The 17,135-nt window shown below is 35.1% G+C and overlaps 2 protein-coding genes across 2 annotated transcripts in view; one reads left to right on the top strand and one right to left on the bottom strand.

Annotated features, from left to right (window-relative positions):
• nolo (ADAMTS-like no long nerve cord) overlaps positions 1–17,135 on the top strand; it is a 244,911-nt gene that overhangs the window by 105,483 nt on the left and 122,293 nt on the right. Inside the window, exon 3 of the mRNA XM_073090487.1 lies at positions 10,973–11,071. Within this exon, the coding sequence (XP_072946588.1) occupies positions 10,973–11,071 (99 nt within the window). The remainder of the gene's footprint in view (positions 1–10,972; positions 11,072–17,135) is intronic.
• LOC140755169 (cilia- and flagella-associated protein 298-A) lies at positions 1,534–5,350 on the bottom strand. The gene is made up of 4 exons (XM_073090379.1): positions 5,069–5,350; positions 4,486–4,656; positions 3,128–3,371; positions 1,534–1,934 (listed from the first exon to the last, which is right to left on the bottom strand). The coding sequence occupies exons 1-4, from the start codon at positions 5,273–5,275 to the stop codon at positions 1,678–1,680; spliced, it is 879 nt and encodes a 292-aa protein (XP_072946480.1). The 5' UTR covers positions 5,276–5,350; the 3' UTR covers positions 1,534–1,677.

Here is a 17,135-nt window from a genome sequence, read left to right on the forward strand (position 1 = left end):
TACGGATAGACATATTACATGGACTCGATAGTAATAGTCAGGAGGAAAGAGATATAGAAATAATAATGCCTTCTATACACTATTATCACAAATTCAGAGAAAAAGTTGATGAGGAAGTTTTGTCAGAAATTAACAGATCCAGAAATAGAAATTGTTATGGAAACTAATTTATAATTAAGGTACAGGAAAACATTGTAAAATTGTGATTACAAGAAACTGACTGCACGGAATAGCAGTGCAGGTTACTGATGTGGTGAATTTTATACCATTTTTTTGGCCAAAAGGATCCTATAGAATTAGAATAGTTATCAACAAAAAATATCGCTACGTCATATTTAAGAATTTTAAATATTTTTACGCGGAAATATACTAAATTCTAACATAGTCCTGAAGGATAGAAATGTGAGTTAATCAGCTTAAAAAATCCCGCCTGTCTCTTATTTAAAATTTTGAATTCCGTTAGCTTATGTGTCCAGACAATATGAAATGAGAATTTCAAATGAGTATATGAATATTTTCCGAGTGTATATGACTCAATGTTTAACACGCCCTGCAGCACAAACTATTTGACGCTTTTTAAACGACTTCCCATAAGTGGTTTCCTATTCGTCGCGTATAAATATTTTCTAACATGTGAGATGTCATTAGAATCGTGTAAATTATTGGAGTGACACAAGTTATATATTTAGCAGCTGGATTTTTAACAAATCTCTAGTTCAAAATCAAAATCCTCATAACGAAAGATTTAAACTACAAAATACCTTTCATCCACATTATGTGAGAGAAAATCAATAGCTTGTACTAGATCATCCAGTATTAATGCTGCTGACGCGGGACTAGACGATGTATCATCGTTCAGTAATACGACAGCCTTGATTTAATCAACATCTCATCCATATTCCTTTATGACTGAGATATGGAGTTATTTTTGCGTAAATTACGATGAATTTGAAATAAAATTCAATGTGATGTATTAGATATTGTATTTAGAATAATGAAGTTAATGGACAGGTACTGGTGCTTATATGACGAGAAGATTTTTGATAAATACAATTGATTTAAAATAATGCCTAATAATACAGTGCTGTATTGATAAATCTATTAGTGGCTGCAAGAATAACTTTAAAATAACGATAACTGACTGAAATGGAAGAGTAACAACATTTTTATTACATTAATGAAGACAAGTGCCATAGATTTAGATGTTTTATTTCAATCTACCTCGACCTAATTAAATTTTAACTAAACTAAAACTTATACAGTGCCATATGGATGGCAGCAAAGAACAAACTGCTATATACAAGTAATGATTTTGTCGATAGCCGTTTGTTCTTTGATGCCGTTGTTATATTATTTCTGAAATAAAAACTAATATTAATCACGCTTTTTTAATCTACTCGGGGTTTGAGCATTTAAAACGTATAATTAAGTAATCAACCTATCTGAACCGCAATATCTCTACCACAAAACAATTCATCCTGACAAATAAATAGTGTAATAACTGATGTGATAACAGAATTGAAATAAATCAAGAAACTAAGCGACAGTTATAATCTTGAAAAATTAAAATCCATGAAAAACATTCAAGAAATTTGAAGAAAGGCAAAATATGGCTAAGGCCATACAATCTACGATTTTTAAACGGACAATATGTTTTTAACAAAGATTTACACTTCTTCACTTTCGAAGTACTGGTTTCCAGGAGATATTATTAAGCCCATGGAACTGTCTCTTCATGTTCTGCCCATCAGCCCATTTGGAGTTCAGGTAGTTATCATCATCGTCCTGCTCTAGTTTCTTCCATTCCTCTTGCTTCCTGTAGGCTTGGAGCATCAGCTGCTTCCTTTCCTCTTCCGTCATGATTGGCTCGCGACCTGGTGCACCCTCAGAGCTGGAGCAGAGCTTCACCGTTACCTTGGATTTGTCGTTTCTACCTGAAATACCAGTTACTTAGCTGTTATTCTAGTCGACGTTACTGCTTTGATCAATTAAATTCAACTGGTATGAGATTACATGAGATCAAAAACCAATAAAATTAAGTAATAAGCTAGTTTTGGCTGGAGTGACGTGATAAGACTGAGTTACTTATAGGAGCGGTTCTAGGTTTTAGCTTAAAATATAACTCTTATTGCTATTGCTCTTAGAAATCGCTGTGTAAATTGGATATTTCTTTTATGTAACAATAGTCGTGTTAATGTAGATAAATATATATCAAACGCAAAAGTGGATGTGCTTAATAATAATTACATAAGACACGCAGCATAATTGTACACCAAATCGCGATACGAAGTAATCGGACTGAGCCTCACAAAACTAAATTGAAACAAAGAGAATCGTAGAAAAGTCTAGCGTCCAGCGACCGTAGTCCGCGTGGAGAGAAAGATTTACTACGTCCGCTTGTTTAATACTTTCCTCTGGAACTTTCAACGTATCTCTTCCCGGTTCGGTTACTGCTTTACGGGGATCTGTTTTAAAATATATACGGTTGGGTTCGATTGGATTAACTTTTTGCACGCGATTTATATGTCGGATCCTGTCGGGGGACACCGTTTCGAAAAATTGATTTGGTTCGCTCGAATTTGGATTACATAATTTATTATTTGGAAATAGATTAAAGTTGGATGTTTCAATGGAACTTCTTATTACATTAATCTTTCAAGTTATTTTTAGAGAACTTTTTTACTAAAATTTAATGAAACTTAAGGCATTATATTCAGTTATGCACTTTGCTTTACCTGATTTGAAATTTAAATTTTCGCGCTTATTAACATTTAAGTTATGTATTTCATAATTTTCTAGCTCAAAGCTTACATGGCTTATTTTGTAGATAACTATTTCTTTGGATTATATAAACATTTTAATGACCCGCTTGGCATAATCATCCAACTGATCTGACACATAGTGGGCTTCCGTTATGATTCCTAGATTTGAATTGATTTTGATTGATTTTGATTTCTGTTTCGATTATAGGTGTTTGTAGTATTTGTCTGTATATTATGTCCTACGATAATATTCCTTGTGTAAAGTATAGGAAGCGTTATTTTAACACGACAGGAATAATTCTAACTTTCATCAAATATGGTTTAGATTTATTATAAGGAAAAGTTATTGTACTCATACAACTTACCCAAATGATCACTTAGCTTGTTGCTATTAATTAGTTTCTTCCCGCACGCCCACAAACAAGCTCTCGATGGGTCTATCACCTCATTGGCAGCCTGGGTGCCAGTCAGATCTTCAACATTGTCAAGCTCCATCCTCACAGGATCATGGGGCGGTAGGCCAGCAGGGAACACTATCTTCGTCGCTCCTCTTAGCTCATCCAAGGCTTTAGCAACATCTTTCTGGGTCATGCATTTACGCAAATCCACCTGAAAACATAAGTTAATAATAACTTAATATGATGACTTAATATAAGTTGATTTTATTTGAAGGATCATAGTTGATTGCCATCAGTTGCTTATGGCCAACAGTGTTATTGATAATTATCAACAGCACCTTCCTTTGCTCTTTTGTCTTTAATTCTTTTAAAATGTATATTTTTTCTAAGACTAACGTGGCAATTGACCATGCAGCCCATCTGATGGTAAGTGATCAGCACTGCTCTTTGTCGCCTGTACTCAACTAGACGTTCTACCTCAAACCCACCATAAATGTGTTGCCACTCACAAGGTCTCGCCTTAAATAAGACGGCATATGCAACTTTCCAACAAAACAAAAAACCGCTTCAAGCTAGAAAATGGTCTGATGTTGATACCTTCCCAGTCATATTATATTGTGCCAATATTCGACAACCTAATATTGGATTTTTTATCCGGGGAAGATTGAAGTACCCGGTTAGAAATACCCAAGAAATATTAATGTTAAAATCATTAACCGACCCTCTTTGTTCAAAAGTATTACTTGACCTAAATTTCAGAGTCTTCAAAATATCTACTCTACTCACTCTAGTTCTATAAAAAATTAAAACAAAAAATAAAAAATACCGCGTTTTTGCCGTCGAGATCTCATATCTTCAAATGGGATTGCAGTGAAATATTGTTGGAAAACAGATTTTTATTAAAACAAAAATATAATAAAGCTGGAACGTTGAAAGCATTTTCAATAAAGTATCTACTTTTATGATTCAAACTATGTAGCGTTTTTGTATAAGCTGTTTATAAAATTTTAATACTTATGATGCACGAATTATTTTAAATGAAATTTCTGAGGTATTCCCGGAGCTCTATGTCATGGTGTTATTCAGAAAGGCGCATTGACCAATAGATAATATCCATAGGCGATATTGACGTTTTGCTATCAGATAGCCCGTTTGTCTTATCCTTAAGAAAAATATAAAAAATAGAAAGAGATGTATCCACTACAATTTGTACCAGTTTAACGATCTGTCTTATCTTCTGTATTCTAGTACAATATGGGAGATTTTCTGAAGAAACGCCAAGTGCCATAAGAATGGCATTTAATGATAAATCACTAAAAACTTACATGCTTCTTGCTAATGATCTCCTTAGCAGTTTCGGCAGCCTTCTTCAACACCGCCTGCATATGCTCCGGTGGCGCTAGACCACACCGTCGACCCATCTCGTCCTTTTTGAAAACATAGCCCTGAGGTGCACAGCGCTGCGCCCATGGGTCTTCTAACTTCAGTTCTTGTATCTCAAGAAAATAATAAAACCTTTTCTATACTCATTGTAGCATCACACTAGGATTTTGTGTCATGGGAGGCAATTCATATAGAGACTTGAAAATGGTCGACAAAACATAAAATACACCAACACACAGTATGGAAGCACAAAAGAGGAATTTCATTATCATTATGGACACTTATTTGGTAAGTTAATTAAAATTCTAAGGACTAAGTTGGAACACCTAGTATGTCTCCCTTTCCACATCATTTAAACTGAAATATAGCAAATCTTCACACTGGTTATTAGGCAGAAATAGGTGTGACGGTTGGGCCTCCGTCAGTGAGTTATTTGAAAATATCTCTGACCCATTAGTTATATTAAATATGACTTTTTCTATATATGTATTTACGTCATATTACTTAATTTAGGTAATTAGGTACCTGCTCATCAGTCAATCCTTGCATTTCCTGAGGCAGAAACGTCCCGTGCTCCCGCAGTTCGTCCAATTCGTAACAAATTCGCGTCACCTTCAGCCTCCCATTGAAAATAGCCACTATATCCTTTACCACCTCATCTACTGACTTATCAACACTTGTTTCGTACAGGAATTGATTCTCATCACCCCGTTTCACATGCAAAATCACCATTTTATCTGTTTTAGTAAATTTTCAACACACTCCGAGCGAATTGAACAAATACGGGTTGCTATGGACACGGGAATGTCTGTCGCTGTGACAACGGATTTTAAATGAATATCGTGTTGGCTAACAATTGGATGCCAGTGTTTACAAAGCGCTTTGTTAGGAATATATTATTTTTGTTCTGTAGTAGTCTGTGATTGTACTCTTATAGCTCTTAGCGCTATTATTGGTTTATGTTTAAGTGCGTTATAACACAATATGAAGATACTCAGATACTAAACAAGTTATGGATCAAATTTCGTTTTGAATAATAATTTGAAGTTGGTAAAACTCTTTGTCGCTCAACTTCGGAAATACCACCGCCATACCTACTTCTGCCGCGCTGCTATATTTCACTTTGAAGGTTGTGTTAACGCAGATATACTTTTCCGAGGCGTTCTTACTTAATCCACAGGGTTAGTAACGCAACTGTGGCCAACCTCATGTAGTAATGTAATCTTATCTAGAGTTGATTACAGAAACCCATGTGCGGCAGTAGCCACTTACCATCAGCTGGATTACATACTCATTTACTACTCCAATATTATAAAACGTTATAAAGTTAAAAGTATTTTTATAATAATCCTGAAGTATTCTTCGAACATTTTGTAATGAGGCTCTTTAAAACGGTACTTAAAGAATTCGTTTTCAAAACCAGCGATGCTTGGCTCCTCTAGAGTTGACGACTTTCAATCAGGTGACCTGTCTGCCTTTTCGCTAGCATTACTTTAAGACTTTTTATCTATTCAAGATAGCGCGTATAGACGGATAAAAGATAAATAAAACCTTCATCTTCTTGTTGGCAATTACAGACTGCTTCAATTTTATTTATTTGCGCAGATGACGTTCGATTCTCCTCATTAAAGTGAAGATGGTCCCAAATCGCTTGTGAACTTGTATCAAAACCAATTCATTGTTTCAATTTAATGGTTATCGAAATTGTGTAATTGAATTAATGGACTTCGGTACACGCTTTTGTACGCATTCAATGCAAATGCTAATGTTATTAAGTTATTATAATTAAGGTTAAAATACTTATCGTCAACCTTTTATTGGACCACTGCTGGGCACGTGCCTTCTTTCAGAGTGAAAGTGGCTTAGACCATAGTCTGCTTGCTGGCCTAGTACGAATTGAACATCTTCACACGTCTTTGAAACCATTTTTTCTCAAAATTTAACTAGGATAGGACAATAACCTTATTTCAGGTTTTTATACATATCCATGGGCGGAAGCCGCTTAATATCTAACGGGACTCCAAACTTATTTGCTACTATCAACAATCTATATATTTCAAACATAATTCGACAAACTTTGTAAGTATCATCTCTGTCAATTCATAAAGATTCCTCTACCACCAAACTTCATATTCGCAGTTTGTATCACACATAAAAACTTCGATATTTACTTAAAAATTCAGCCAAGAAGCCTCAAAGTGAGGAAGCTAACCTTCGCGATTGTTTCAGAAACTTTGGATGTTAGAAAGCCAATTTTCCGTTAGATTAACTTTGGGCGACTCAAAAATAACTTCCCCAACTTCCGCCCATCATCATTCGGTAATTTTCTTCCCCTTAAACCTTAAGTTACCTCCAGAACCTTAAGTGGATATTGCACTTTTAGTTAAGAGTGGAATGTTTTGCTAATGTTTGTTAAAATGTTTTGTATTTCGCTTTGAAGGTGTTGAGTGTTCTTAATATTAGTACGCGTAAGGGAATTACCCCTTTTAAGGCCTTTAGTAGAAGATAGTAGCTGAAACACAGACCTTATTTGTATCTTAATGTTGCTCCAAATAAAATGATCTTAGAAGTCGATTACCGTTATGTTACCGCTCAAAACTAATATAGTAGAAATGGAAATAGCTTTTTAGAAGGAATTTGTGTATTAGAATTTAAAATTCTTCGTTCCAACGTTCCAACGTAGTCCTCAGGGGTAGAAATACATCTGTGATCGCCTTTTGGTAGTAACGTCAGACTGACGACAGACCTCTTTTGTAAGCAGTATGGTAACTACCATCAGGTGTATTTCATGCACGTTTGATTCTATAAAATACCTATAATAGTACAACAATCACATCAATTGTTAATCTGAAAACCAGATCCACCCAACAAACCCAATTCTAAAGTACTTAAGCGAATAATTCATATTTTATCCATGGAATCAAAATAGTCTATTCAGCATAACATTCCGATTCTAACCAATCCGTATTTGAATTAGATGTCGAACAATCCACATACTCCACAAACTCGGCAGATAAATTTCTATTCACTCGAAAACTCTTCCTTGCATTTTTAAATTTTGGACGAGATTCAAGCACATAGATAAAATTCTAGACGCGGAGACAGTTCTTTATCCGAAATTGAATTCAGCTCGATTGCTATCTCTCATCCCTTGGAGTTGAATTGAAAGTACCTAAGCATTCTTTTCTTCGAATGGCTTATATTCGCAATTTAATATAAGTACTCTTTTATTTATTTTATGCTTATTATCAGAAGAAAACGGTACCACTTATAAACGGTGCTTTGGAATTTGTCCACAGCGGCACCGTTATCTACTGTTTAACAGAAATGTATATAGCTTTATTATGTTTTAGTTTGGAGAGTGTATGGTAATACAAATTGTGATTTTCTAACGTAGTCTTTTAATAGCAATATATTATTTACTTATGTCAGCTAGAATGCCAATAACTCGTACATAGATTGCTTCGGCTGACACACTGATTCTATTGATAGTTCATTGCATATGTTTATAGACTCCTCTTCTATTTGCTCGTTCCATTGACTAGATTGTAGATAGTGTATCAAAACCCGATTGTAGACTCGGTCTTTCTCGTCAACGTATTGCTCCATTTATTTGATAGCAGTGAATTACTAGTATCAAGAATCTCGGCCTGGTTTTCAGGAACTTCGAGATTCAAATTTTTAGAGTTATATATATATCAGAAATTAATTATGAGTCTACCAATTTGCACTTGACCAGCGCGGTCGACTATGGCCTAAACTCCTGCCAGTGAGTAAGAGAGTGCCAAGCAATGGGACAGTAATGAATTGACGACTTTTTTCCTCGAAGCGTCTTACAACACCACTACCGTCAGAGCACAGCAACAATACAATAAAGTGGGAATATGCCGCAGTTAAACACAAGCGTTACAAAATTTACGCTTATCGCTTACGCTTTTTACTTGAAGCCTTCACGTTTGGACATTATCCAGTCCAGTACACATCTCGCGGTACATTAAACGAGCCTACATGGTTTCGGCGTACTTGAATTTTTGGGTACAATTCAAGATATTTTATAAAAAAATCCTTCAAAAAGACGAATGTCACTTTCCGCATTATAAAACAAAAAAAAATAAGTTTTGGAAACCAGTTTATGCAAGTAAATATGTAAACATATTTATTACTTTTGCTGCAAATGGAATAAAGGTAAATCCCACTAGAATAATACCAGTTATCGACTACATCAGCAATGGTTAAACAAACAGTTGATATTATTAAATGCATCAGTGAACCAACCTACAAAAAATATATAAAGTTACTGAATGGAAAAAATTAAATGTTTTACCATTTTTTTCATATAAATATCTTTTTATCATATACCTAATAATTTTGTTATCTTTAATCATTTTTCTAACAAAGACTGACATTTTACAATTTCTTCATAATAGAAAAAAATCATATTCGATTTCCATTCAATTTCGAATTTTGAAAAATTATGTAGATTGTTATTAATTATTAACAAGCGTAAGTCTATCAATCAACGAGTCTTTTATCTAATTACCTTTTATTTTGCTATTAAATTTTCCATATATATGTGTTAATACATTTCTTTAATTATTTTTACATTGACATATTTTTACCCAAGCATCATGTACCTAAGCATCTATAAGATATCTTTTACCTATTTCCGCTCGTCGCTTATCACATAAGGCTATCACGCGGCAACATTATCCAGTTCAGTGGTCGCTCGCGCTACATTAGATGGAGCCTGGTTCACTTCGGTAGAGGGCAATGCGGCGATTTCAAAATGTATCGACCCAATCAAGTTTTGGCACTTTTCGGTGTTTGGCGATTAAGATTTGGGTACATATTTTTTTATAATATAAGAGTAGCAGACGAGCATGCAGTCCACCAGATGATAAGTGGCTACTGCCGCCCATGGACATCTGTATTCAACCCCAGATAGGATTAGATATTCCTACCTGAGGTCAGCCACAGATGCGCGGCTACCCCTGAGGACTAAGCTTGAACGCCTCGGAAAAGTATGGCTCCCTTACCACACTCTCAAAACGGAACACAGCAGCGCCTAATTCTGCTATTATTAAGCAGAAATAAATAAGAAATAAGTTGTATATGTTAGGCGATGAACGTAAAAATGCCTACAAGTTACGTGCCTGAGAGTTCTGTAATAAATATCCCCAAAGAGGTGTAGAAGACAGTAGACTATAGCCGAACCATTCTCACTCTGAGAAGAGACTGTGCTTATACCGATATATAGGCACAGTAAAGGCAATATAGTAAAGGGTTAATGATGATATGATAAAGTCGTGAAAATATAAATATATACTTCATACTACCCTTAATGGAGAATCGATGGAGAATAAGAGAATAGGAATTGATAGTCATCGTTCTGTGACTAAACAATAAAAATAGCTTTATGTACAATCCAGACCTTCCTTTTTTAAAATTTAACTTAAAAGCTAAAAGTAATAGAGCTCTTACCATACCGATCACGTGAAGTTCTGGCTTCAAACCCAGTCAGGGAAATATATACATGCTAACATTATCTATAATTAATTAATCCGATTCTTGATTTCTTCATGACACTCATGTCATAAGTTCATAAGGTACGAATATATGTCTTACTAGGAATAAGAAATGACATTTTGTTTTAATTTTTCAACCTCGTTTCCCGAAATAACATCTGGAGCCAAAAGCCGATACAATCCGATACAGCTGCATTTCATCGACATGAAAATATCGAGCAGCTGCTAGCGACAGCTTTATCGAACTTTCTTGCAATCGCTCCATTTGTTTTAACGCGAAAATAACTGTAGTATGTATTGTTCCAGCTTGATTTTGATTACTTTAAATAAGCTTGTTCTTATCAAAACAAGTATATAAGTACGCTGAATAATGAAAGCATTAGTTAGAACCTGCTTCGTACCACAACACCACACCATGACAGCAAATCATAATCATCAGTAATTCTTTTTTATTTTAAATCTTTCGCTAGTATACTTTTATAGAATTAATGTTCAAAAGCTTGCCTATATTTGTCTATAAAACCTCTATTTTCAGGTATAAGTTTTATCAAAAAGCAATTAAAAATATTTCTGTGATTAAGAGACAAAAATGAATTTATAGTTTTCTTTGTTCGTTATGATTTCCTTTAAACAATTAGTACTAAAAGTTAATTAAATGTTTCTACACGATCTTTACAATGAAATGGCAGCTTTTTAACTTGCACTAATTGAAAAACACATTGTTCATCGTATTCGAATACAACTGAATAAATACAGAAGTTCTGCGTACAAAGTCTACCAATACACACTTAGCCTGCGCAGTGAACTATAGCCCTTACACAGAGAAGACCTAGTAGTAGTAATATAATGGGTTGATGATATACCTGAATATGTTTTAAAATGTTCCCCATTTTCTTTGTTTCAGATACCAGGCCGCTGCGCGCACAGACACGGCCACGACATATCCACAGAGGATCCTGAATTAGTTGACGCTAACCACGATAATACTACACACCATGGGAAGGTAATATACTATAAATAACAAGATTTAATTAATATGTTAAAAATAAACCTTGTTTAACAAGCTTTAATTAATATTTTAAGAAGTAAAGAATACCTAATTAAAAATTATTCTCAATGAAGAAGTTGCAATACGACATATTGCTAGGAATTTTCATCAGGCGCTCAAACAATTTTCAGTAAACTCACGGAGTGTTTGTTTCTGCTTTCGCGCGCTTGTTAAGTGTTTTTTGTTTTGAAAAAACACGCACGCGTAGATTATCAAAGTGTAAAGATAGTTGTCATTTTCAAAATAAACGATAGTTTTCCACGTCTCTCTGCATTGTATCGAAGGAAAAACGCTCCATAGGTAAGGTATGTGAATTAAGTTCTCATCATTTCTAAAAATTGTATTACGTCAGTCAGTGGATGCAACTATTTTTGAGTACATTGAGTACATATTAAAGACATACTTATAAGATTTAAGAGTACAAGCATACAATCCAGAAACAGACAATCTCTAGTTTTTGAAGTCAAAACCAAATAAACGCTAAAATTGAGCCGCGTAGAGTCATAAGAGCTACAATGTGTAAATGGAAACTTTGGGGCGAGGACAAATTGAAGGGGCTGTAGATTTGCATAGCCACTGTCGGAATCTTGTTTTTGCGAATTAGGGCGTTGTCACAGTTCCGATTTGCGAGCTTTTTGATGTAATGGTAATGGCCAAATATATTGGCCATCTATCGTAGAGTTCATAGAATTCATCCAGTTTTTTATAAAGAAACTGAATAACTAGAAGCCTTTATTAGATCGGACAGAGAGACGTTTGTAGCCTTGAATACTACTTTTTAATTTGTATCTTATAATATAGAAATAGCAAACAAACATGCTGTCCACCTGATGGTAAATGGCTACTGCCTCATGGACATCTTTAATGAACTTCAGATAGGATTATATTCTTACCTGAGATCCGTCACAGATGCGTTGCTACCCCTGAAGACTTGCTACTTTAAAACATCTTAGTGTCTGGCTCATTACACTTTTCGGCACTTCAAAATATCTAGTGTTCTCTGCCTGTCTCTGCCTTTTTTAATTCAAAATAGGTTCTTTACTTTTTGAATATCAATACAAACAGCTCATAACACTACTTATAAAAGATCTGGAGGCACGGCAGTGCCTCCGCCAAGTCGGGCCAAAAAAAGCGGCACGGCCGTACCATTCTTTTCTCGAAGTAATTCGGCCCCTTTTTTGACCCCCGTAACTTCGTTGCATATGAAGCTAGAACCGTGAATTTTCAGGAGCCAAGCAAGCATTGTATAGACACGGTATATTTCAACTTTCAACCAATTTGAAACAGTGGTATAGTAGAAGTGCCACCATAACCTAAATTACAAATAGGACAAATCGCTTGTAACTTAAACCACGTATTCCAGACAATATTTAGATTGTAAATTCCACTGTGGTTACCATTGTTACCGCCTCGCAGCCGTTGTGATGATTATGTGGTTATTCTGTGGTTAACACCATCGTTCATTATGTATGTTACTCGTATATTGATTACTATATTATGTACTCGTTTGTTCCCATAGAGATAGTAGATAGTTAATTTACTAAATCAGCGTAAATTGAAGTGTTTAGATAAACATTATTTAATGAAAGTAAAGATGTAATCCATACTAATAAATAGACGCAAATGTACCTTTATATACATTTCGCTTTCATGTCTAAACCGGTGAACTAATTTTAATGAAACTCCCAAAGACGAACATAGCTTACTTTTTAAGCCTTTTTAATATTTTTTAAAACCTGGCCATCGTTAAAAAATATTTTTATTTATAATATTATGTCGATAAATTTCAAGAATGCTACGCCCATGGACCATGAAACCACCATGATGACCATGAAACTTGGTATAAGTATTTTTCAAATAGTCTTATTTTAACCATATTACATATAAGTAACTCATGATATATATATGATAAACTCCACGCAAACGATGTTGCCGGTAGAAGCTAATAACCCTTCTAAAATGAGGTGCCTGTATCTTCAACTATACCAAGAAACCCATTTGTTTCTCGCCTCATAATAGAACAGTAACATTTAGGTTAAGGAGGGTTAACTAGCGGTTCTCCCTTGCGGTACACTCGGTGTATCGAGGCTAAGGGTTAATGTTATGGGTGCTTCCGGTTAGGGTGTTATTTTATGAGTATGATTACCTACTCATACATTTTCTCCAAAAATCTAATCTTAAGTTTAGGGTTGGTACTGAACTTCAGTACCAACCCTGAACTTAAGATTAGATTTTTGGAGAAATTCATTGCCGATTTCGCAAATCTGAGTATGTGTTTATGTGTGACGATTTGTAAGTAATTGTGTTTGTTCATGAGTATATGCATGCTTGCATAATTATGTGTGTAAATATTTGTGTCAGTGTGTTTTTCTCTCTATCCATTTTCCTGCATCCATGTACGTGTGTATGTATGTGTGTGTCTGTCTAGCTTTCAAAGTTGGTGGTTCACATACAAATCACATCTATGTAGTTGTTTTTATATAACTTCAAATTCTGACAGCAAAACCTATACCCAGTATATCTTACTATATGAAACATTTTGTTTCTCACCCCATAATAGAACAGTAACATTTAGGTGAAGGAGGGTTAACTAGCGGTTCTCCCTTGCGGTACACTCGGTGTATCGATCCTAAGGGTTAATGTTATGGGTGCTGTTTGTTATGGGTGCTTCCGGTTAGGGTGTTAATTTATTAGTATGTATGCTCTTCTGCGTGTGTATATGCTTAAATGTACGTATGTGGTGTATGTCTTTCTTCGCTTTCCTGCCTATCTTACTCTCTCTGTCTCTCTCTCTTTCTCTCTGTCTTTTTGTGTGTATGTATGTATGTATGTGTGGGTGTGTATAGCTTTAAAGAGACTCTTTGAATTGTACTGTACAAGAGTTAAATTCATTGTTTAATTATAAATTCGGAAACGAAACTTGTGTCCAGTATATCTTAGTAAATAAAAAATCTATTTATTTCTCGCCCTAATAAACATAACACATACATAATACATACCTAACCATACCTAATACATAGAACAGTAACATTTAGGTGAAGGAGGGTTAACTAGCGGTTCTCGCTTGCGGTGGAGACGGCGTGTTAGTCAGGCGAGAGGGTTAATATTAAGGGTGATGTTTGATGTGCTACTGGCTATTGCTTATATATAATATACGAAGAAATGCAAATTATTGAAGAGTAAATTATGTACTTATATATGACGTCATATAACGTGCGTGCATGTGTGTGCGTATGTGGATGTATGGATATTGGTGTGTTGGTTTGTGTGTGTATATCTTTTTCTCTTCCTGTCTGTCTCCATCTCTCATTTTCTCTCTTGCTGTAAGTGTGGATGTGTGTGTGCTTATGTGTGTGTGTAATGATAACCTTTATGTTTCAGTGTGTCATGAGTTTTAATTTAAATCGCCAGATTAAAATCACATGTGCTTGATTTTTCTCAATTCATTTCACATTTCCGGATGAAACTTGTATCAAGTATTTCTTAGTTTTGTTTCTCACTCACACATTAGACTAGTTACATTACGGTGAAGGAGGGTTAACTAACAGTTCTCTCTTGCGGTGGAGACGGCGTGCTCGTCAGGCGAGAGGGCTAATGTTATGGGTTCTATTGTTATATTGCGGGTGTTACCTGTATGGATGTTTGTGAGAATTACGACAGATTCGTGCATCTACAAACAAATTGACTGGTAACTGGAAAATAATTTTGTATGTGTATGTGTTTTTGTGTGCGTGCGCGTGTTTGTGTGCGTGCATCCGGGCATTTATGTGCATAAGTGTGTGTTTTTAGCTTACGATGTGGTCGTTTGGATTGAAATTGCAACCATTCCAGAGAATTTTGCATAACATTTCTTTTTACGTTCCTAGAGGAATAGAGTGTTTTATGTTCTTAAGAATAAATTAATTTATAACTGTATTATACACCGTTTTAAGTCACATTAAGAGAAAAATTTTGTCCAGCAATGTGCCACAAACAACACATTACAAAGCACCATACTCTGTACTACCTACATACAACGATATTTACAATTTGACTTTATGAAACACTTTTATTGAAATCATTCTAGGGCGTATAAATAAAAAGAGTCCGCCATTCTTATTCGTCAGGTTTCACGTTTTCCTGTAGCATAATGAATAGCGTCATTTCAAAGGCTGTTTCCATTTTTCTGGATTTACATAAGTCTAGTCGCGAGCTAATATTGCTGTGTTATGACGTCATCGTGGGAATTATGACGTCATCCTGTTTGCACGGCTTCCGGTCGCTAATAAAAAATGTATGAGCTTGATATCGCATTGTTTCGTTTTATCTTTTTGTTTTGTTTCTTTTTTATTTTTTCGTTGTTGAGTTTTCTATATTTTGGATACGTCGTGGGTAAAATTGAAAGGTGGTAGAACCATAGGATTGGGAGAAATACCACTGCCTCAGCTATTTGTTTGAAGGTGGTAAAATCCTTTGTGGTTCGACTCCGGCGTCTCCTCCGCCACACCTATTACTGCCTTATAACAGCAGTGTTAAGCACCGCTGTGTTCTGGTTTGAAGAGTGTAGTAAGGGAGATATACTTTTCCGAGGCGTTCCTGCTTAGTCCTCAAGAGTAGCGGCGCATCTGTAACCGACCTCAGTTAGGAATATGTAATCCTATCTGGGGTACAGATGTCTATGGGCGGCAGTAGCCACTTACCATCAGGTGGACTGCATGCTTGTCTGCTACCCTCACATTATATAAAAAAAGTTCTGCATTTCGGTGGAATAATGTGAATGCCGGCAGACTTACAATATTATGAGGTGTCCATCTTAGTCCTCAAGCGTGGAAACGCATCTGTGATTGGCTTCAGGGAGGAACTGTTCTATATGAAATTGGTCACGGACCATCGACCACTTGACATCTGTGATTGGCTTCAGGGAGGAACTGTTCTATGTGAAATTGGGCACAGACCATTGACTATTTTTTAATTTGACCACATGACCACTTGCCATTAAGTGGATTGCGTCCTCGAACAACACTGACGTTCTTGTACTCGTCTTTATGTATAAAAGTACAATATTCATCATAAAAACAATAAATTGAATACCCAAAACTTAGGGCTAAAGGGAACATGTACCCCTGTGTTTATTTCCGACCACCTCACACCAAATGGAAACAGATTGTACTATTTAGCGCGAGAAATGACCAGAACTTTAAAATATAAATATTGCTGGACCTCGGTTGGAGATGTGCTGGTTCGTAAGGATGACACCTCCCAAATCATAAAAATCATGAACGAGACACAAATACAAAGCATGTATGAACTCAAGTGACTACTGGTTTTTTGTGTATTAAGTTGCATATTGTTCTATTGTTTGAGTAGTGCTCAATCCTTTAATGTAATTTACATGTATAACAATATAAAACTCATGTTAAACTTACATTACCATAAATATGTATTTACCAAATTCACACTTACAACTAACACATTCATTCTCACACACCCTAATCATTACATTTACTTCAACACACTTACAAACATCACACTCACACACCTTCAAATTTATAATCTATTCATACATAACATTACGAATATTCTCTCAGATAGTTGGCTAACTGATACAGCCCATAATTATAATCATATAACATGGCATAACAGAAATATAACTATAAACATTTACTACTACTACTATTTTATCGATTTTAATATTCTTATTGTGAATGATTCTAAATTAATACTTATTAGACAAGCTTGCTACACCACAAATCTTTTTCATCACTATGGATAACTTGTCTCATCCATATAACGATATAGACAATTTTAGTATATCTCAGGCCATCATCTGCTCGCCTGAAGAGTGTTATTCTCACATCTCAACGGAAAATCATTTAACTATACTCACCCAAAACATAAGGAGTATTTATAAAAATTTAGATTCTTTTCAAGTCGTGATCCAGTCTCTCAAAATAGATTGCGATGTATTAGTCATGACAGAATGTCATATTTCAAAATTTAAAAGCATTCCTAACCTCAATAACAACTACTACACATATTT

The sequence above is a fragment of the Epargyreus clarus genome, unplaced genomic scaffold (assembly GCF_041222505.1).
Source record: "Epargyreus clarus isolate Ecla_fem2 unplaced genomic scaffold, WU_Ecla_fem_2.2 ptg000032l, whole genome shotgun sequence".
NCBI classification, from domain to species: Eukaryota; Metazoa; Arthropoda; class Insecta; order Lepidoptera; family Hesperiidae; genus Epargyreus; species Epargyreus clarus.

What these genes read in the sequence shown, in the direction of transcription:
- LOC140755169 (XM_073090379.1), bottom strand. Translation starts at nt 5,275, where the DNA reads ATGGTGATTTTGCATGTGAAACGGGGTGATGAGAATCAATTCCTGTAC. An exon ending in AAGGATTGACTGATGAGCAG is followed by an intron (nt 4,657 to 5,068) that starts GTACCTAATTAC and finishes TATTTTCTTGAG; the next exon opens with ATACAAGAACTGAAGTTAGA. An exon ending in CAAGCTAAGTGATCATTTGG is followed by an intron (nt 1,935 to 3,127) that starts GTAAGTTGTATG and finishes CTGGTATTTCAG; the next exon opens with GTAGAAACGACAAATCCAAG.